General features: G+C 41.5%; 1 protein-coding gene across 2 annotated transcripts; it reads right to left on the reverse strand.

Annotated features, from left to right (window-relative positions):
• Positions 1-7,588, reverse strand: LOC148900506 (interleukin-18 receptor 1-like). Of its 2 annotated transcripts, none has more exons than XM_088991289.1 (10): positions 7,451-7,588; positions 6,024-6,273; positions 5,754-5,940; positions 5,513-5,663; positions 4,436-4,501; positions 4,019-4,142; positions 3,795-3,940; positions 2,921-3,064; positions 1,615-1,767; positions 1-1,542 (listed from the first exon to the last, which is right to left on the reverse strand). In XM_088991289.1, the coding sequence occupies exons 1-10, from the start codon at positions 7,497-7,499 to the stop codon at positions 1,196-1,198; spliced, it is 1,617 nt and encodes a 538-aa protein (XP_088847415.1). In that variant the 5' UTR covers positions 7,500-7,588; the 3' UTR covers positions 1-1,195. The 2 variants fall into 2 exon arrangements, with proteins under 2 accessions (XP_088847415.1, XP_088847416.1); XM_088991290.1 differs by lacking the exon at positions 7,451-7,588 and having other exon boundaries at positions 6,024-6,083; positions 6,163-6,262.
• Between the last annotated feature and the right edge of the window lie 16,275 nt (positions 7,589-23,863).

Raw genomic sequence — 23,863 nt, forward strand, 5'->3', positions numbered from 1 at the left:
TATTTGAATGCCACGCCCCAGGACGTCCCATGGACATCACTCCAAGTCATCCCCTGGTATAAGCACCAACATCCATAAACTAACAGAACATAGACATGTTAATGAGTGGCCTTTTCATGAATTGATAGATTTGTAACCTGGCTAATGATATCTTCTTGTGCAGGATTTTACCAAATACTCCCTTCCCCCCTGGGTTCGGTCTCCTACTCAAGGTGACAGTTTAACAGGCTGGGTCTGTCACATCAAATTGATCCCGGATTCTCTGTGCTCCATTGTATACTGGCCGTGTGGTCACACGTGTTCGCTTAACCAGGTATTCCACAAAATGGAACTTTTAAACATGATAACATCTATTCTGTCTATTCCCTATAAACTGCGTGACAAGAGAGTGAGATTTTCTTTCCATCTCAGATGTAAAATTTCTTGTCAGGCAGAATTTTTGTAAATACAGTAAAGTCTCGTTATATCGATATCGGATATATCGATAGTCCTGGTTATATCGATACTATTTCTATACACGCACGGAGAAAATTACATGCAAACAGGGTCGGATATATCGATAGTCCCGGTTATATCGATATTTTTTCGGACTCCCTTGAATATCGATATAACGAGACTTTACTGTATATATGATAACAAATATAGGTTGGTGGAGCATCGATGTAAATCTGTGCTGGATGAAAGGCTAATCTAATCTAATTCAAACGAATCTAATCTAAAACTATTTTTTCAAAATTGTCTTGGACTAGGGCGAACAATTGGTGGGTCTCAGTCAAATGTGACCCCAAATTAAAAGGCAGTGCTTTGCCATAATTTGGTGCCAAGGAACTATGTTGAAGTTGGTTGAGGAATGCTCAGGGACCAAGTGTTCAAATGTGAACCACAAGTGTAGACAATGACATTCAACGGTCTCTTGTGAACAAGGGCAGACAGAAGTATTTTGATTGATTCATAGCACACTGCATGAGGGTTTGATTGAAAGCATTGCATTTCGACACAGTTTTGAACAGGTTTATTTTTTGGGCCATACTCTGTGAGAACTACCCAAGGTAGCATGAAATCAACTACTGCCATCTGCTGTTACTTCACAGCATGATGAAAACAAAACCAACAATTGCAAAGAAAACTGAGCGTGAGCTCAGGATCTCATCAGATTGTTTGCAGGTTTACAGTACTTGAGGTTGTTTAGCACAATCTAACTTGGAAGAGCTTCTAAGGGTAAAGCATTGTTTCCAGTGCATGCTGCCGGCAGATGATAGCGAAGCTTCTTCCAGAAGGCGGAGGAAGGCGGCAGAGAATTTAAACCCTTCCACGTGACACAGTTGTCCATCTTCTCAAGGAGCTGAAAGGCCTCTGGTGTGGAATCCCATTTTGTTCCTTTTGCATAATCGGGTTTGATGACAACCAAGTTTGTCTTGCGTTCCACCAGGGCTGCATGAAGGGCACTCAACAAGCCAGTCTCCAGACTTTGAGCCGCAGAGGAAGGAACCAGGACCACTGATTGGCTTCGTTCTATGCAGTTCAGCAACGCCTCTGGTACAGCTGCAACAGACCAGCAAAACCGTACGTTAGCAGAAAGGTATTTCACCTAAATTATAGAACAAAATAAAATACCTTTTCCTGGATGTACATCCCGATCAAAGAGGCATAGTTTATAACCAAAGTTGTCCTCTAGAACATTCTCCAGCCACCTTACATCACACTGTTTCAGTCCTGGGACTTTGTGGCTCTTGTAACACATCAGAAACACATCATAGGTCTTCCCATCTAACAACAAAAAAGAAAAAAAGAAAACAATATTGTATCACAGATGGTCCATTGAGTTATCTCAATAGTTTTGAGTAACTCAACATGAGGTTTTTTACATACAGTCCAACATTCGGCAGATGTAGTTGTTCTTTTATAATTTGAGAGTCACACGCTATATGGTGGCAGTGAAATTAACTCACTTGACATAAATCAGCAACTTGGTCGATAAATATTTCAAAAAGAAACTTCAAACAACTCTTTATTGCCACTTGCAGTTGCTCAAATTCACTCTTAGGCTGAAAGACTTCCATCCATTCACCACTGCCTGGGTTTGAGTCAGAGGACCAATAAATAGTTTTGGCAGAGAAGCCCAAACTTCCCTTACTCCTGCCACTTCTTTCATGCACCCTCGAAGACCCTGCCAATGGTGTAGAGTGAGTCCACTGTCCACGACTGGGAAGAAAACCCCACAGCACCTCCTGAATTGGAACCTTGACTTCTCGATGGACCCTCGTGTCCAGCATTCCTCTATAGACGTTCTCAGGGAGGCTGAGTAGTGGGATTCCTCTGCAGTTGAACACACCCTTCTTGAAAAGAAGGACCATCACCCCGGTCTGCCAATCCAGAGTCACTCTGATGACCATGTGATGTTGCCAAGGCAGCTCCACAACATCCAGAGACTTGAGGAACTCTGGGCGAAGATCACTCAACCCTGGGGCTTTGACAGTGAGAACCTTTTCAACTACCTATGTGAATTAAACTTGAGAGATATAAGACTCCACCTCAGAGACCCCAGACCCTGCTTCCTTTAAAGAAGGTGAGTCAGGGGAGTCTTTCAAAGTTTTCTGCCCACTGACTCACAATGTCCAAAGTGAAGATCAACAGCACCCTATTTTTACTATGCACCGTGTAAATGGTGCAAGGCTCCCCCTCCTGAGATATGTAGAAGTGAGTTTTCATGGCCTCACTGCACTCATCCCATGCCTGAGTTTTCCCCTTAACTATTGCAGAAGCAATTTTCAGTTTGACCAGGATGGCTTGAGTCCCACAAGCAAAAAGGGCAGGGCACTAATGTAATGCACTAGTATGTCAAAGTACCGACTCATCTGTATTTATAATATTGTGCAAATAAAATAAAATAAAAAAATAAAAGCTGTTGACTGTCTCTCACCTTCTGTTTTGCTGTGGCAGCCCAGAGTGTCTCGCAGGAAGAGAATGATTTCAATTTTGAATTTGACATAGATAATAACAGTCATAGCCATTATTGCCATAATAAGCACTGGGCAGAGTACCACAGACATGTGGAAAGGCCGAACTGAAAGGAGAAATAAAACACGCAATACAGAAAATAATATCGGATAATATACTACGAAATATATGTGTATATATAATCGTTTTCCATGTTGCACTTTCATGACCAATGTTAAAATGCAAAAGATTTGTGCAAAATGCAAAAGATTGTGACCACAACTACATACATGAAAACAATTAACAGTGCAAAACAACTTACCATGAACTGTATACTATTTATCCCGCTCATGATAGACTAGTTTTAAAAATTCTGCGACTGGTGGATAAGTAACTAAATGGTTTGGCTTTAAAGAAATGCTGATTTAACATTAAGGCCAAAGATCTGAAGACTTGGGTCAATTAATGAAGCCCAGAGTTCGAGCAAACCTGGTGAAGCAGAATTTAGCTGTTATGCCGCACACAAATGTAATAATCAGAAGTGAACACTATTAAAACTACTGTGCTATACAGTAATGTGCAACTTAAGATGCCTTGCCATCCAATAGTAAAAATATTTAGAAAGTATCATTTTTTTTAATTAATACTTGATCATGATTCCTTCCAATCTACTTTCCTGTCATAGTGTCATATATCAGAGGAGAAATCAATATTTTAGTCCAATCAATGTGATAGTTACAATTAGATGTCAGCATACACTGTGAACTACAACATTTTTCTAATTTTGTATAAATCCCGCGTGCGTGGAGGTTTTACATTATGATCCTTTTGACCTGACGCCCATTGATCAAGCTTACCATTTTTGGCCAAGGTGATCGTGACAAAGCTCGAGTAGCCCGACATGGATTGCATTTTACAAGTGTAATCATTTGCTAGATCATCATTTGTTACACTTTTGAAAACCAGATTTATGGTGTGTTTTTCTCTTTTGGTCATATTTTCTCTGTAAATTGAAATCAGAATAGTAAGATTAGAGGTCAAGTTGAGATTTGTTCATGAGTTCTGCATGTCAATTGTTTACCGTGTATAATTGGAGTATACTGGGAAGGAGTCATTCGTTTCCACAAATACGTTCCCCTTCAGCCATAACAAAGGATTTTGCATTGAATAAAGCACAGCTTCGCATTTAATTACAGCCGGTGAACCTGAAAAAGCAGGTTAATAAATGTAAAAAAAAGTTTGAAGACATGTGCAAAGCGCAGGCAGTGTAGTGGTTCACACGTCCAGCGTGGATGCGGCCAGTGTGGGATTGATGAGCTCAAAGGGTACATAGGTGTGATAATGAGCGTGGTTGATCGCCTCTCTCTGTGTGCTCTGTGATGGACATTTTCAGTTGGCTGTCTGCCCAAAATGTATTGGGATCGGCGCCAAGTCTCTACGGCTCTGAACAGGAGAAGCGATAGAAAATGTGGAGAAAGAACACGAGAGTGATGCTCACCCACATCCACATAAATAGTTTCATTTGCCGGTGGGTATGAGAACACAGCATGTTTGTCCAAGTATCCTATGAAAATATAAAAAGAGAGAGTTCAATATGTGTTACTTCTGTTCCCGCAGTGCCATGAAAAGTCAGTTTTTTCACGTCCTGATTACTGAATGAACTGTTGAAGAGGTGTTTATGGTGAATTCATTTTGGCCGTGACTGTAAAATTAATTGATTCATTAATGAGAACCACTTGTAATAATAATAATAACAACAATACATATTATTTTGAAGCGCCTTTCAAAGCGCTCAAGCACACTTTATAGTCACAGACAAGCATAGAAAGAAAAACAGATACAAAAATAAAGAAAATACAATTATAAATAGAAACAATTAAGAGATAAAGCCACACAGAAAATGTGATTTTAAATACGTGAGTTTTGAGATGGTATTTGAACTTGTGTAGGTCCTGAAGTAGAAAAGGAGCCCCGAAACGTTACGCTGCCACCATATAATGGGATGCACACTTTCCAGAAAGTTCAGTTTTGCTTTCATCAGTCAGAAGAATATAACTTTGGTGATCATCACGCCTTTTTGGCAGAACGAATGTCCTCCAAGACTGTGTGTGCGTGTGTTTGTGTGTGTGCGTGTGTGTGTGTGTGTGTGTATATTTTTGCCTTTATTAGTCCCGCAGTGGTGAAATTTACACTTCACAGCAGCAAAGTTATCAAAGGAAAAGCAAGGAAGAAGTAGAAAAACAAAATACAGGAGCTGCTGTAAAGGCAGCCACTCTCATTGCGCCATCTTGAAGTCAAAACAAGAACAAAAACAAAATAACAAATAATGTGACACAACACAAAAGACAGAGACAGTCATTCAATCTTAAGCACTTTCTGCACCCCCTGTTGTATGAAGTAGTTCTTGGTTCTTTTGTGACCTTGCACGTGAGGTATTACACTCTTGGGAGACCTTTTGGAAAGATTTACCACTGTTGCCTGTTTGCTCCTTTTGTACATTTTGGAGTCCCAAAATCTGGAAAGCAAACGTTTTAACCTTTTTCAGGAAGGGAGCAAATACTTTTTGTAGTCTTACTTTGATTTGGCTGGATGTCCAACTTCACAGTATAACTCATGTTATACATTTGACCATACACAAGATAAGGCCTGGTGCAGGTGTAGACACCACGGTCTGTGTCTTTCACACTTGCAAAGTAGCCGTTAACCTCCTGTGCCAACTCACCCACCTAGTGGGTCAATTAGAATATTTTAATCTGACATCATTTATTCAGATTCTGGAAAATACGGATGAAGAACAAAGTAATGATTTTAAATACCTTGTGCCACGTTATGTCAAGACTGGTAATGTTGGGACAATTTGAAGGTGGAATGTTGACATCGGGACATTTCAATGTGCAGGACTCTTGTGTGTAACACGTCATTGGGTAGCAAACTCGGTCCTCCAGCTCTCTGGTCAACGTGTTGTACACGGTCAGATTGAACAACAACTGGCCACTTTCATTCCTGTCATGCGGACAGGGTTCAGTGATTGGAGGGTTCCTGTCGTCATGTGTGAGTTCCAACCAGTTGGTATGATTCCAATTTACCTTTGTGAGCACAAGTAGTTGCCCTGATGCTCTCCTGAGGCGGCGAGAATGAAAAGGCTCCTGTCAAAAGACAGAAAACCCAACTGTCTCTGCTCAGCTGGTGACATGTTGCTCAGGTCCATCTGCGGCTTGTTCTCACTGGTCCATATCGCTGGTTTGGTGTCAAGATGTCCCGTCCGTTGACACTGCAGCACCACCATATCCCCTGCCTTGACATAAATGTCCTTTGGAAGGCTTGCCACACGCCGGCCTTTGGATTGGAAGTTTACGGGTCACGTATCAACTCGGTCATGTCAGAATTGGAGGATGTTCAAATCACATCTCAAATAATGCATTTTACATAAATGTTTAATTCGAGAATGACCCAAATACAAACTGTTTTGACATGTTGAAGGAGGTTTGTTTTTCCTTTTTTTTAAACCACATCCTCATTTGTTCATTTGTGGGCATCATATGATGTCGTGATTTCCCCCCCGAAAAAGAATGCAGCATTTGACCAAAATGCAACATATTGCTGTCATAAATTTTAACAGCAAATTATTTGATGACAGAGGTACAATATCATAACAACAACATGACATTAAGATATTCAAGTACTTCAGAGAGGAGCAAGAGAAATCAACAATTTGACAATTTGAGTTCATTGCTTGGTGATTGTGATTCACGTTGGTAGAGCAGAGTTTGCAGTGACTGAAAGTTTGGGTGCTTGAACCAAGGGGGCATATTTGGTTACATTGAATGCAGACAAAATTGCAGCATTGAACAACAAAACTATGTTGTGGAATGTCGCATTTGTTCTTGTTTTTGCAGGGCTTTTTTCCCTCTGGAGATTCTCCACGTTTAAATGTTTTATTTATTTATGTATTTTTCTGCAGTGCCCCTTTTTCTTTCTGATTGACAATGAGATGGATGTTTACAAATCACATTGCAGGGTAAAACTGAATTGTGAACCTGACCCATTTTTCTCTTACAGCTTTCAATCGAAAAGACAATTGAAAGCTGCAATTTACACGAGAATGTTCCTGGAAAATAAACATTGACATTGATGACTTGACAAAGCAACGTGAAAGGGTTATCCAACCATAAAGACATAAAGACATGTCGTTCCGATGGCACTGGCATGTTCAGTAATGCAAATCATTATTTTGAGAGATGTACGAAGCGTTTTGGGGAAAGAAAATGACCTTTGCTGCGGGACCTTGATGTTTTGCCATTTGTTTTGAGAAATGCACTTGTTGGTTTGCAAATTTAAATTTTGACCTGACAAAGCTATCAAAGCGACTGAGAAAAACATGAAATAATTAACATTTGAGCATGTCATGGATAATCGTTGTAAATTTTAGGTTTATTTGGAAATATATATATATATATATATATATATATATATATATATATATATATAGTGAGTGTTATATTTGTTTACTGACCTGTTAAAGTAGCAAGAAGTAAAATCATTTGAAGCAGAGGCCCTTTCATGCTGTCGCCAATGTGAGCCAAAAAGACTTCCTTTCAAACACGCTTAGTGGTTTCTCTGAAGATTTCTCTGTAAATGAAAATGAAACTTCCAGCCAGAGCGTCAAAAACTTCCTTCTCTGGAGTTAAAAAAAAACCAGAATATATTGGCTTTCATGAGTCGCAGAAAAAAGATGGTTCACACAATTAAATGCTTGTTTTTGATCTAGAGATAAAATGTAGGGGAAAAGAGAGAGATATCTAACCCGTTGATCTGGACGGTCTGTGCTGCAGCTGTAAAATATTTTTAGGCCCATAGTATTCAAGCGATGATACCAAGAATTAATCAAGTAATCTGATTAAAACAGGTTTTGGATTAATAAAAACAATGATTTGTGCACTTGAGGTGCAAATTTTATCTTTGTCCACTTGGGGTCATCATTTTCATGTCCTCCTGTCGTATTTGTGATTCTACATGTCTTTCAAAGGCACGGGAGAGAAGTCTAACTCGGGTTCATTCATTCATTTCTCCTTTGAAGGGTCTAAATGGGGTATAAATGACCAACACATGGACCCTAACCCTAACTCAACATGATGGAACGGGATACTGCCTACATGATTGGGATGACCTTAAAGAGTTTGATGTTTCTCTTTATTTGTAAGTAGGTTCGTTGTCAGATCTTCCAGGCAGATGATGCGCAGAGCTTGATCGTGGCGTAGAGTCGAGCAAGTCGTGCTGTGAAACTCCGTGCGATGCTGAGCAGGTCTCTGCGAGCGGTGCGTCTGTCTGGGTCTGAGTCCGAGATGAGTCGGAGATTATTCTGCCCAATCGCTGTCCCGCGACAGCTTCTTTTATACAATTTGCAAGCGTGTGCTATGCGTCAGGGTGATACGCACATCAAGGAGATCAAGGAATTGAAAGACATGAAAGTGTTGAAAGGCGCACTTCAAAACCATACACCCGCGTGACGCAACAACCTCAGCTGGGACCCTCGGGCAACGATGGAGTCAAGGAAACAAAACAAAGCAAATCAACGGGACCTCAAATAATACCAGTGTTAGCCTTAAATAAAATGATAGAAGACAAAAGAAGCTGTAATTGTCGCGTTTTGCGAGGTGGTGATGGCGGGTTTGGATCCCAAAAAGCAGGCAGGAGGGAGCAGGAGGTTGTTTGACAAATTGTATTAAAATAAAGTCAGCAGGAACAAAATGTAAAACATCAAAATGATCTGAATGGAAAAAATACAAAGTAGCAAAAGAAAACCAAGTGTAAAAGTCCGCCAAGGTTAAACAAACACGTACACAATGCAAGCAGCAAACAATGAATCGGCACTGGATGATCGTGCCAGGTGTCCTTTTAAGTGTCATTGATTATAACGACCAGCACCTGCGAGGCTGCCGACAGGGCTGACGTCGCTACCCGCTGTTCGCCAATCTGATCGGGACGACCAGCACCTGTGCAGGTGCAGGCGGGGCCGACAGCGCCCCCCGTTGGTCGCCAACCAGATCATGACAGTACCCCCCCTTCAAGGGGCTGCTTCCAGAAGTCCCAACAGTCTCCCAAAAGGTCCACTCGCCAGGGAACGGTCGGTGGAGAGGGCAACCGCTGCCTCTCCAGCATACGACGGGCGGCGGCCTGATGGGAACGGGACTCGGCCTGGGGTGGACGAAGACGCGGCACGGATCGTCGTGGGCGTGAGTGCGATCCCTCTCGCACGTTCACGCGACGGCGCATGGCTCTGCGTGGACGTCGACTGCCAGGCGCAGAATGGCACCCCGTACGGCCGTATGGGACCAGGTCTCGGCCGGACGCCGACGTGGGCGTGAACTGCCCGGCTCCGGGGGAACGAGACGGGTCCAGAGCCGCTCCGGGATCCAGCGGTGAGTGGGGTCTCGGACTGACGTTGACGTGGACGTTGCGGCTCGTCGAGTGACGCAATTCAAACGCGACGAGGCTTGCGCTAACGTGGACGTAGCATTGTCAGGCACGGGGTGGAAATGAGACGGGTCCGATGTACCTGCGGGATCCGATAGTTGGCCGATTCATTCTGTCGCGTTTTGCGAGGTGGTGATGGCAGGTTTGGATCCCAAAAAGCAGGCAGGAGGGAGCAGGAGGTTGTTTGACAAATTGTATTAAAATAAAGTCAGCAGGAACAAAATGTAAAACATCAAAATGATCTGAATGGAAAAAATACAAAGTAGCAAAAGAAAACCAAGTGTAAAAGTCCGCCAAGGTTAAACAAACACGTACACAATGCAAGCAGCAAACAAACAATGAATCGGCACTGGATGATCGTGCCAGGTGTCCTTTTAAGTGTCATTGATTATAACGACCAGCACCTGCGAGGCTGCCGACAGGGCTGACGTCGCTACCCGCTGTTCGCCAATCTGATCGGGACGACCAGCACCTGTGCAGGTGCAGGCGGGGCCGACAGCGCCCCCCGTTGGTCGCCAACCAGATCATGACAGTAATAAAAAAAGAAAGTGATATTTGGTGGGACTATTGCTTCATCTATTGTGTTATATTTACTTCATTTAATTCAGCTTTTTTTCTACTTTGAATTTTGGACAGTAAAATATTATTTTTTCTTTGTAAATTTTATTTGATTTTACATTTTATACATTTAAGAGTCTTGACTTTCTTACCTTTCCCTCAGTCGAGTCAAATTAGTATGTCTACGATGTCCCCCTCAAATTTTTAATTACAGAGGTTGAGTACTTTCATTACCTAAGATTTAGCCTGAACATTGGTCATTTTCAAAACAAAAACATATATTTTAGGAATGAGAAATGTCTTCCAAAACAGGACCCGCCCAGACACACACACACACGCACGCACGCACGCACGCACGCACGCACGCACGCACGCACGCACACACACACACACACACACACACACACACACACACACACACACACACACACACACACACACACACACATACACACACTAGCAACTGATAGCTGCTTGGAGGATAGGAAAACTGTTGCCTTGCCAAAATGAGGTCAATTTATCAACAATACAAGACAAATCATAAGATGTGATCTTTCCCTTGACAGATAGTGTATAGCTGCTGCATGTATTTGAGGCTCATAGATGAATCTAGACATCCATCCATCCATTTTCCATACCGCTTATTCCTCATTCAGGTCGCGGGGGTACTGGACCCTATCCCAGCCGTCTTCGGTCACAAGGCGGGGGACACCCTGAATTTGTTGCCAGCCAATTGCAGGGCACACAAAGACATAAAACCGTCACTCTCACAACTCAGGACAATTTAGAGTGTTCAATCAGCCTGCCATGCATGTTTTTGCAATGTGGGAGGAAACCTGAGGAGCCGGAGAAAACCCACGCAGGCCCCGGGAGAACATACAAACTTCACACAGGGAGGCCGCAGCGGGACCTCTGCGCTGTGAGCCGGCGTGCTAACCACTCGACTACCGGGCTGCCCTGAACCTAAACAATCACTCCAAATTACAAGAACATAAGAGTAAAAAAAACTGTTGTTTCATCCTCGAATTGACGAATACATTTACTGATTAAATTAGAGTTAACAATCATAATACATCTTTCTATGGTGTTGTTGTCATTTGGACATCATGAGACAAAGACGACGCCATACAATTGATTGACAGGTAACTGTCACAGAAAGGCATAGAAGTCGGCCTGGCCTCTTTGCAGAGTTTTATCGAACAATAGTTTAGAAAAGGTCAAATTTGGTTCACTTGTAAAATTCATGATAGTTCACTCCAAAGCCAAATATCTTGATATTTTCATGAGGAATGTTATTTGGGATTCTTTTTTTATTAATAAACATGGGCAAAGATTTTAGAGGTTTTAAAGCTGTAAGAATGATAGAATATTAAAACAGCCCTTATTTTTTTTGAAAAGGCAATATAAAATAGTTAATATGAAACAATTGTTAAATCTGAAAACTTTTGAATCTCTACTAAAGCTATTCCAGTGAGCCGGCAATGATTCATTGTGCAAGTATGCTTTTGAGTGCATGTCAACAGAGCTTTTTCCCCAAAATCCTCTATAACACACTTGGCTCGGAATTAAAATGAGCATAACTGAAGATATCATTGATAAGTATGCAGTTTATGTCAGGAAGATCAGCGATGATAAACACTTTCAGTGCGATGGTTGAAAAAAAAAAAAAAAATGAAACACACACAAACAAACAAAAAAAAAAAAAAAACACTCCACCCTGTGATAAAAACACTCAAAGATCAGGCTCAAAAGTCCAGTAAGAGCCACACCTGCTCCCTTGATCCCCTAAGAGCATGTCTGACATTATCGTATAAGAATGTGCACGAATAGCCTCATTCCGTCACATGTAAACAAGAACACATGCCTTGAAAACACCTGGCGTCAAACACATAAAATATTCTTTTACTTAAAGGACAACCGACGTCACTTTTTTGTTTTTTAACTGACATCAGAAAAACGTTTTATAGCATCTAAAATACCTAAAACACACAGTATGATATTTTTATTCAAATGCAAAACACCAATAAAAATGACTTAAAGTGTCCAAAATCTGCAAACAAATTGAGCTGCGAATTGGGCATTTTCAGAAAGTCCCGCCCCCAGTTCGTGACGTCACACCAAGACGTCTTGCATTGCTAGTGAATCAAAACAATGGCTTCAGATTCGGATAATATGCTTTCTTGTTACACATCCAGTTGTGAATATGATTCAATTAGTTCTGAAGAGGAAAGCATACATGTTTGCAATCGATTACATAATTTATTTGTGCCATTTTGAGGCAAAATTGGGGGAAAATCTCACCCCAAAAAAAAGGCACAAAATGGCGACATCCTGTGGCCATCTCTGTTTACACAGGCTGATAAATTCCTTATATGGCGCTTGGATGCCCTCTTCTGGCCTTCTGATGGCTTTTGGGTGCAACACGAGGTCCCCAGACCAAACAAGTACAGCAAAATACATTGACGTGATGGAAGGACCGCTACAATGTGTCTTTTTTACGGTCATGGGGCGGTCCTTTAGTGACGTCACGTACGGACTCGTCACCAACTCAAAAACAAGCCTTCCTGAATATTCAGCGCGAGTCTTAAAACGGAAAATATAGCTATATGCGGTGGAATCTTTGTAAAATACGTTCAGTAGAAGTCATTTGAAGCCATTTTACAAATTATGGACACAACTTGTCCGGAGACGTCGGTTGTCCTTTAAGCCTCCACCTATCCTGTTTCCTTTCCTGCTCATAAATTACATCCTGATTTTGTTCCCAATCTTCTTTGATGCAACACTAAAAAAATGTGCGGACAGTCAATTGCCAGTCCTCAAACACTATCTCTTTTTCAGATGCTGGTCAACTTTGTCTCCTTCTACTTGAGTCGCAGATTTTCTTAGTTTCGTAGTCCATGACAGCCGACTGATCTTTGCGTTTAATCAAACTCGTTTTCTTGTACTTTGAAAAACAACAATCAAGAATTTTGCCCATTTTCTGACATGTTAAAAAATAAACCATTCAATGAATCCTTTCAATTTACATTTCCCTTCACTGGCAATTTGAACACGTGGGAATGTAAATGAAATACTAGTAATTTTTTAAAATCTGATTTGGCATTTAATCAATATGATAATCGATCGACTTTTCAATTAATAGGATAATAGTTAGTTGTAGCCATACGCTACATTACACAAGTGGATTTTTGCTTGACTAAAGAATATGGTTTAGTTGAACATTTTCATGTTTATATTCACAAAGTTTAAACTCTCAATCTTGTTGTCATCAGTTTTATTGGGGTTGACGAATAAGCAGCTTGAGCGAAGCACACTTTGCTTGTTTTTCTACTTCTTTCGTTCCTTTCCTCTTCTTTCATAACTTTGCTGCTGTGTTACTTCCGGGTGTGGTGAATGCTGGCGCGAATGGCTGCCGCTGCTCACCCGCACAAGAAAAAAAAGGTCTTATCCCGTGACTGTAAAGTGTCTTTGAGAGTTTTGAAAGGCGCTTAGAATTTAAATGTATTATTATTATTATTATTATTATTATTCGGACAACTATGAGAACAAGACCGTCATTTCATTTCCTCAAAGTGATGTCATATCTCTCATTTTTTATAACAGCGTGAGAAAAGGCTCAAAGACATAAAACGCCTGTGTCTGGGTCATGAGATGTCATTGTATGTCAATGTTTGTTTATGTCATCATCATCCCGTCTTTAGAATTGTCCATGAATGGCCTTTCCTTTTGGACATCGTGGGAGAAAAGGCTCAGTTTGACACTGTTGAATTGCGGAAAGACATACTTCTCTGAATTGCCTTTTCTTAATTTGTCATCATCTATATTAGTGACTTGGTCTTTGTTTTACTCGCTGGTGGTTTGTACTATCTTTGTGACTCATTTATTGCTAGTATATGATGGTTGTCCAAAGTTGTCCATGTACAGCACTTTGTATGCAACATTGTCTGTTCAAAGAGCTCTATAATTACAGTTGAGTGGATTTGAGTATATAGATGTAAACAATCTTTCAGACCATAAATGGACTAAAATGGATTACTATGACCTTGATAAAATACTGTATAGCAGATGCGCAACTGTCAAGTCTGCAAAAGAAAAAAAAAAAAAAACGGCATGAGCAGCGCATTTTGCTTAGTGAACTTTGTTGTTGTTGGAGTTGAATGGAAGTATTGATGGATATTTTGGAGTTTCTTTCTACCACAGGTTTTCACCTATTGTGGAAGTTCACTGTATGTTATAAAACAAGTCCAGTCCTGCTGAGCTCCAATGAAGCCTGTTTTAGATGTCTCCCTCTATCAACAAACCTTATTTAAACGATCAGCTAAATGGCAAGCTTTTGAGAAACCTGATAAAGAACCTGATCCTTTGAATCAGATGTATTAAATGATGGAGGCATTTAAAACAGACTGGACAGGAGCTCTTGAGGTTCGGACTTCTTATTAGAAATAATAGAAATAATAATCATTCATCCATTATCTTACAGCGCTTATCCTCAACTGGTTACCAACCAATCGGACACCCGTCACACAATACTGTTGTTCATTTTATATCTGCAGTCTTTGGTGCTGCTAAAAAAAGTCCAGCTGCAAAAAGGCTGTTTATGAACTATCGAACCTCACCTGAAAGCTCACAAGGCACATGCGCACAATGTCTTTGGTTCACAAAGTGCTGAAATTCATTCGCGCCATTCCCCGTGCACTTGTCTAGCGTGCTTTACTCTTAGATGAGGTAAGCAAGTCAAAGTGGGTTTTGCTGCAATCCATCCACAGTTTTATCACTCGTCACATGGGTGGGGACGGTGGACGGTTTAATGCTAACCAGCTGTTAGAGGAGCATGGTAACGGTCTTACAGTAGTATCAATGTGTATGGAAAAGCTATTTGATAGCATTTACTCAATATGACCAATATCCATTTTAAGATGAGACAATCCTGGGCAAAACGAATATCTTCCAAAACTGTGTGTGTGCGTGTGTGTGTGTGTGTGTGTGTGTGTGTGTGTGTGTGTGTGTGTGTGTGTGTGTGTGTGTGTGTGTGTGTGTGTGTGTGTGTGCCCACGTGCATTTAGTTTGATAAATGACAGTGACTAATCTACAATTAGCGCAGTCCAAAAAGCAGATGGAGGGAACCTCCGTTTACGACTGGATGAAAAAAAAATGTTTATCCAAATATTACCCCCAACATACACAAAAAAAATATTATTACAATTTTTTTATGTGTTTTGTGAGTGTGAATGTGTGTGTGTGTGTGTGTGTGTGTGTGTGTGCGTGTGCACGCATAGATTGATAAACGACAGTGACTAATCTACAATCAGAGCAGTTCAAAAAACAGATGGAGGGAACCCCTGTTTATGACTGTATAAAAATGTTTATCCAAAAACATTTACCCCCCCAACATGCACGAAAAAGTTATTAAAACACATTTTGACTCAGTCCGTTTTCACTTCTACACTGTCAAGAAATGCAAAACATCACTTGGAAGAAGAAAAAAGACTTGATTGCACATTCCTCATTTTATCACTTTGCTGCTGTGAAATGTAAATTTCTCTACTGCGAGACTAATAAAGGCAAATCCAATCCAATCCTCCAAATATGAGGCAAAGCAAAATGTCTACTAGCTGAATGCGACCAAAACAGCACAGACAGGCTAATGCTACTTTATTTATAAACCTTCAGTCGACTGTGAGACTTTTTCAGCACGCACAAATTGGCAAGACATCTTCTTCTTTTCCTTTGGGCTTTTCCCTTCAGGGGTCGCCACAGCGAATCAATGTCCTCCATCTAACCCGGTTTTGTGCATCCTCTTCTCTTACACCAGCTACCTTCATGTCCTCTTTGACCACATCCATAAACCTCCTTTTCGGTCTTCCTCTCGGTTTCCTGCCTGGCAGTTCAAGGCTCAGCATCCTTCTGCCGATATAGTCGGTCTCTCTCCTCTGGACATGTCCAAACCATCTCAGTCTGGCCTCTCTGACTTTTTCTCCAAAGCTTCTAATATGAGTTGTCCCTCTAATGTAGTAATTCCTGATCCTATCCAACCTGGTCACTCCCAAAGAAAACTTCAACATCTTCAGCTCTGCTACCTCCAGCTCTGCTACCTCCAGCTCTGCTTCCTGTCTTTTCTTCAGTGGCACTGTCTCCAGTCCAAACATCATGGCTGGCCTCACCACGGTTTTATACACTTTTCCTTTCATCCTAGCTGAAACCCTTCTATCACACATCACACCTGACATTTTTCTCCAGCCGCTCCAGCCTGCCTGGACACGCTTCTTCACCCCTTTTCCACACTCTCCATTGCTCTGGACAGTTGACCCCAAGTACTTAAAATCCTCCACCTTCTTTATCTCTTCTCCCTGTAGCATCACTCTTGCACTTGGATCCCTCTCATTCACACACAAATATCCCATCTTGCTGCGACTGATCTTCATTCCTCTCCTTTCGAGGGCATACCTCCACTTCTCTAGTTTCTCCCCCACCTATTCCCTGCTCTCGCTACAGATCACAATGTCATCTGCAAACATCATGGTCCAAGGAGATTCTTGTCTAACATCGTCTGTCAGCCTGCCCATCACCATAGCGAATAAGAAGGGGCTCAGAGCTGACCCCTGGTGGAGTCCCACCTCCACCTTGAATTCCTCAGTCACACCGACAGCACACCTCACAAATGTCTTACAGTCATGATACATGTCTTGCACCGCTCTGACATACTTTTCCGTCACTCCAGACTTCCTCATGCAATGCCATAGCTCTTCTCTGGGCACCCTGTCGCACGCTTTCACCAGATCTACAAAGACACAATGCAATTCCTTCTGACCTTCTCTGTACTTCTCTATCAGCATTCTTAAAGCAAACACTGCATCTGTCGTACTCTTTTTTTGGCATGAAGCCATACTGCTGCTCACAAATGTTCACTTCTGCTCTTAGTCTAGCTTCAACTACTCTTTCCCAGAGTTTCATTGTATGGCTCATCAACTTTATTCCTCTGTAGTTAGTACAACTCTGCACATCTCCCTTGTTCTTAAAAATGGGCATGAGTACACTTCGTCTCCATTCTTCAGGCATCTGTTCACCATCTAAGATCTTGTTGAATAACCCAGTCAGGAACACCAGCGCCACCTCTCCAAGACACTTCCATACCTCGATTGGTAAATAATAATAATAATAATAATAATAATAATAATAATAATAATAATAATGAATTATGAGGATTGCAGAGGGGTGCTGGAAAAAAGGGGGCGGATTTATAAAAAATATTTTAAAAAGCTGCAATAAAGCAATGGCGCAAATGATGAACTGCGATACGGCACTCCTACTTCATCCAGAATCGGACCTGACCTGAAAAATGATGTCATCTTAAATGCCCGAACAGAGTCTTACTGAGTTAACCATCCAAAGAGTGGAACAATCATCCCAATGTTACAACAACATGGAAAACCCCTTTGTCAGCATGACGCACAGGTCTCCCCCCTACTGCGGAGTCCGGCCGAGAACACCACTTCCCACACGGAAGCTCTAATTAACCCAAAACGCTCCACATTTCCTGCTGGCATGCAATTATGCCCTTGCACGACTCAAGGTGACTCTGGCAACTGTTGTTTCATGTGTGAGGAAGTGCGTCTTGGTGAGAAAGCTGGAATTATAGCAGACACAATGGCAGACTGCAACAGGAAGTCTTCAATTAGTTTGGACATCGGATCTGTTGGCCTTAGGGCCATTGCAAACAGATGATTTTGAATTAAAGCCAAATTCCGAGATACATTGTTCTCCAATGTCAAATAGTCACACGCTTTACTTAAAACCCCTCTAAAGTGAATCCATTTATTTGTTCTTAGATAAAAAAATATATATATTTGAAGAAATTTGCTAAAAGATGGAAAGATTGAGAATTCAGCAGTCCTGAATTGTGAAGAAATTTTCAGTTTTCCAGATTTTTGTCAGGAGGGGTGGGGCCAAAATGGTGCCCTGTGACACACTTTGGCTCACGCAGAGAGAGGACCGTTTCAACTAAACATGTCTTTGTTTTTATTTGTTTTCTTCTTTAAATTCAAATTTGGCATGGTTGCGAACATAAACAATACTCTGGAAAGACTACTATTTCAACTCTGATACTTAAGTAAAAGAAAAAAATGATAGCCTGAAATGTAAATACTCTCCATACCCCAAGTTTCACTTTCATTGGTTGGACTTGAAATCACGCAAAAAAACTAAATTAGAATTACTAAATGACACTGTGTTGTTGTTGTTGTTCTTGTTTTTTTACAGATTAGGTTATCATAGTTTCCGGACTATAAAGTGCACTGCATCAAAAGTGCATGACAACGAATGACAAAAAAAATCCATATATAAGGTGCACCGATTATAAGGTACATGGCCAGTTTTGAAAAAAAAAAAAAAAAAAAAAAGAATGCTTTCAGGTGTGGCAAATACGATGGTTGTTTTTAGGCCAGTGCCAAATGCAATGTATTCCCCAGCAATTATTTGTGGAACCAATAACATTAAAAAAATGGTTAGGGAATATTTTGTTTTTCGAAAATCTGTTTCATCATCAGTATTCATGCTTTCTGAATCAAATTCATTAACGTAGAAAAAAAAGTTACCATAACAATACATACTTAAGTAAATTACAGAAACACACGCACGCACGCACGCACGCACACACACACACACACACACACACACACACACACACACACACACACACACACACACACACACACACACACACACACACACACACACACACACACACACACACACACACACACACACACACACACACACACACACACACACATAGTTGTCGACAAGATAAGTAGAGATGTTGGTGAAAACTAAAAATGCTGATCATGCTCTCTTCCTCTTTGGCATGCTGACACTTCATGTTCAACATGTGTCACATGTCGCCACCATCTCAACCAGAATGGAAGAATTGGACCTTTGAGCTGCACACGTAGGACACCAAGCACAGTGAAAAAAGAAGTTCCATAACAGGAAACATGCAGGTCAAGTGGAGACATTGTTCAGGTTTGTGTGACTCATATGGTGTCATTGTGTGAGGAAAAAAAAAAACAGGTGACATGAGAATCACTATATGGATGCTTTTTTTCTGCCATATCGCCACTAAGAGAACATCATACCTGTCCACTTTACCCCGTATTTTATCCGTTTTTTTATCATTTCAAATAATGTACGGCGTACTACAACTTTTATACGGAAAAAAATGTGAACCGATTTTACAAAGACCATATTGGTTCAAATTCAGTTGGTCTCAACCGCTGTTAGCCAACGACAATGATGCCACCGATCGCTATTAATTTCACGGCAAACCAGCAAAAGTAATCCTCAATCGTATATTTTTTTACGCCGAGTACGGTCGGATTGATAAAAGCATAACGTGCGCATGCGTGGCAAACTGTGCATTTCCACTTGTCAGCGTTTTTTTATCATTTCAAATAATGTACGGCGTACTACAACTTTTATACGGTAATTGTAATTATTTATAAGGGCAGCTATTAGCCAAGGTTGACGTTGCCCACCTAAACTTTGTGATGAAATCCCACAAATTATACTAACTACTGCAAATGCTGCATGTAGATGGAAGCAAATGACCACTTTGGGCCAACTCTGCAGCTCTGCAACTCTCTTACACACCAAACCAGACGGTGATGATACAATGTGGTCATCGCTTTGCTTGAGCATAAAAACACAAATGGGGAATTATTCAGTAAAAAAGGACTGTCTTAAAATCAGAATCAGAAAACCTTTATTTGTCCCACAATGGGGACATTTGCAGTCCACAGCAGCAATTTCAAAGGGGATGGGGGGCGGGGGGGAATAGAAAAACAAGATATTCTAAGCATAATCAAATAAAAATGTGAAATCAGAATCAGAATCATCTTTATTGCCAAGTATGTAGAACACACAAGGAATATAGGATATACATGTACAGTGTACAGTCAATTTATGGTTGACTCCCATCACTTTCCATGAAATTAACTTCTGTTCCAAGGTCAGTTTCATATATTCATATATAATTCAGTGTGGAAGATTTCCCAAGTTCCCTATCTCTTACCCATGGAAATTGACCAACGTTTTTCCAGAGGTTTGTTATCAACAAAATTTTTGGGTGTCATCTTATTCAGGTTATCATACTGGGCATCCATGGTGATTAGTAGCCCACTGGACTCCATTCACCCTAACTACTGCCATCAAATCCTATCAGCCAAATATTCATTGAGAGGCTTTGTTCGGAATCAGAATAAGATACAGAAAGCCTTTAACAGTCCCACAGTGGGGAAATTTGCAGTCCACAGCAGCAATTTCAAATGGGTGGGGGGGTGGGGGGGTATTCAAAGCAAAATAGAAATGTAAGAGGACTGAAAAGTATAACTGTGCAAAAATGTTTCATAAAGAACTGTACATAGTGCAAGCATAAAAAGCATATTTGCTATATGTAACACTGTATTGAGTCAACATAAGGTGGCTGTGCTATTTACAGTACAAGAGTCCAGGTTTTTTTTTCATTCACATGTCATTATTAAGAAGCCTGACAGCAGTCGGTAGGAAGGAGCGGCGGTATCCCTCCTTATTGCAGCGCAGGTGTAACAGTCTCTGGTTGAAGGAGCTACCCGGTGATGTCAGGGTGGGCAGGAGAGGTTGGGAGGGGCTGTCCATCACCGCTTTTAGTTTAGCTAGCATCTGTCTGTTGCCCACCTCCTCCAGAGAGTCCAGCGAGCAGCCCAGGACAGAACTTGCCCTCTTGACCAGGCGCTTCAGTCTTTTTCTGTCCCGGGTGGCGAGGCTGCCTACCCAGGAGACAATTCCACAGTGGAGGGCTGAAGCAACCAGAGTCATTCAAAGTCTTCAGGAGTGTCCCCTGCACCCCAAAAGACCTCCGTTTCTTGAGTAGGAAAAGGCGATGGTCCCTTTTAGATTAGGGCATCCGTATTTGTAGTCCAGTCCAGTTTATTGTTAAGAATAACACGCAGGTACTTTTAGAAGGTTACCCTCTCTATGTCCATACCCTGGATGTTCAATGGCGCAGGTGAGGCTCGTTTCCTGCAGAAATCCACAACCAACTCCTTGGTTTTCCCAATGTTGATCTGGAGGTGATTTATCTGGAGGTGATTCAGCTGTGTTCCTAATGTTGGCTGGAAGCCTCGGCGCCAGAGATCAGATTAGATGGAGACAGACACAACCACAATCACTGAGTCACAGTTTCATGCAACAGACAAGCCTTTTGAAGTATCAAAGGCAAAATTCAACAAATTCAGATGATGCATTGGACATGCTTAAACTTGGATTACTGTGTAGACGGCTCAAGTAATCGTCTATCCGCAGTGGACGATGCAAGATCCAACTGGCTATAAATAATCACGTTCCATTCAGCATTACACACTTATTTACCCGTAGTTGGAATCAAGTTAGAAAGGTTTTTCATTTTCGACAAGGGGGCAGCATTTCTGTTTTTTTCATGTTAGCGCTTTAGTCCACATTTAGCTGTTGTTAAAGCACGATATAAACCAATATCAGTGTCTGAAATTTTAGATATTTATATATTTGGAAGAGCGGCCCGGTAGTCGAGTGGTTAGCTCACCGGCTTCACAGTGCAGAGGTCGCCGGTTCGCGTCCCGGTCCGGCCTCCCTGTGTGGAGTTTGCATGTTCTCCCCGGACCCGCGTGGGTTTTCTCCAGGTCCTCCGGTTTCCTCCCACACTCCAAAAACATGCATGGCAGGCAGATTGACCACTCCAAATTGTCCCTAGGTGTGAGTGTGAGAGTGACTGTTGTATGTCTTTGTGTGCCCTGCGATTGGCTGGCAACCAATTCAGGGTGTCCCCCGCCTTGTGCCCGAAGACTGCTGAGATAGGCTCCAGCAACCCCCTTGACCCTAATGAGGAATAAGCGGCACGGAAAATGAGATGAGATATATTTGGAAACCCTTTTTCATTCATTGAAGGTGCGCCATTTACACCGGAAAACACAGTACATTTCAACTGTGATCCAAGCTGTACACCACTGGTGTCAATGTCAAGCCCCAGGGGCCAATTCTGGCCCACCACATAATTTTATTCGGCCCCCGAAAGCAAATCAAACTTGTAAAATGCCATAATGCTTGCTAAAATCCAAACAAAATTTTCAAATTGTGCCAGGTAAACCACAATAACAGTCATTCTTTTTATTTCAAATGTTTTGTGTGCTCTTTATGTAATATGTGGAGGGGATTAAACATTCCAGTGGCTTTCCCAAATTCATAACGGCCCCCTGAGAGGAAACTGCAACGACAGTGCGGCCCGCGGCAAAAACATGACTTTGACACTCTTGCTGTACACTGACTCCTTCATATTATAGTGATGCCATTTTTTTCAATGTTATCCCATAAAAAGAGATGATGAAATATTCATGGAAATGACAGGGGTGGACTCGCTTTTCAGCGGACAAAGGAAGATTTGAGGAAAAAAAAAACACTATAGTACACCAACAAGTTTCCACAACAAATAAGCTATGAATTAGGATCATCCATTGGCTGTGTTTAATATCAGTGGACATTGTTTACTTTTCGCCATGGGGAATTAAATGTTGTATATGAAAGTGACTTGGGTTATACTTTGTCTTGGACTCGCCCGGAGACTTGGCCCAAGTCTCTAAACATTTCAGAGTAAAGGACTTTCTTAAGGCCCTTTGTGGTGATCTGCGTGAGCCAAACAGCTGTTTTGTAGCCTTCAGGGACAGCAAGGCGAGGAAGAATTAAGAATGCAAGAGGCACAAAAATAGGAAAATAAAATGAAATGGAGAAAGAAGACAGCACACTGAAGTACACTACACGAGGGATCCTATACTTGTTTGATTGTGTCAGGGGGCCAGAAGCATGAGAGTGGGTGGAATTGAACAATTAACACAGACAGTCGTCCGGGGAATGTGGGTCTCCGTGACAACAGTGGGCCCAGCCAAACACACGGGTTCTTTCATAACCATCTCAAACCCAAATGTCTTTCTCACAAGCATCGAGCGATACTTGTTTACGAAACGCTACTTCCTTTGCACTTCAAAAATGTTCAAATATATCTTGCGCATATGACGTCTGAAGCTGAGAGCTGATGATGAGAAGGATGAGGAGCTGGCAGGACCTCTTGTTCCAAATTCCCTTTCAGAAGTGTGTGTGTTCGTGTCTAAATTGGGACTGTGTTGTGGGATGGGAGGGGCTGCGGGTTATTGAGGCCAGTGTTTGAGCCAGCAGGTCCACCCCGCATGCATTTTAACTCAGTAAGCAAAGCGAGAACACAAACAAGGTTAGGGAAGTTCCACAGAAGTAGGACATACTTTTTTTAGTTTTGTTTTTTCACATTAAAACCTTGCATAGGTCGTGTTTCCTCCCTCAGTCCAAATGCATACATGTTAGTTAAATGAAAAATTGAATCGTCCATACGGGTGAATGGTTGTCTATATTTGCCTTGCGTTTGGTGCATGTGCCCCTGCCCCAGATGGGCTGTACTTCATACAAATTTCAGGCTGTTAGTGCCATTTTTGTGTGAAAATATCATGCATTTTTACTGTATGAATTGCAACCCTGTTACTGAGATTTGGGTACCTGAACAAAACACATTGTTGAATCAAATCCATTGAGGTAAATATTTTAATAATTTGAATTACACTAGCAGGATTGCAAGTGACATTTTTTTCTTTCAAAAGTAGCTCAGCATATCTATGCTATTTGTGATACAAAGCGATCAAGAATCTAAGTACTCTTCTTCTTTTCCTTTCGGCTTTTCCCTTCAAGGGGTCGCCACAGCAAATCAGTGTCCTCCATCTGCAGAGGCTTGATTGGTTTGTTTTTACGTCGGATGCCCTTCCTGACACAACCCTCTGTATTTATCCAGGCTTCGGACCGGCACAATAGGACA

The sequence above is a fragment of the Hippocampus bargibanti genome, linkage group LG03 (assembly GCF_051943395.1).
Source record: "Hippocampus bargibanti isolate YZ-2025 linkage group LG03, ASM5194339v1, whole genome shotgun sequence".
Classification (NCBI taxonomy): domain Eukaryota; kingdom Metazoa; phylum Chordata; class Actinopteri; order Syngnathiformes; family Syngnathidae; genus Hippocampus; species Hippocampus bargibanti.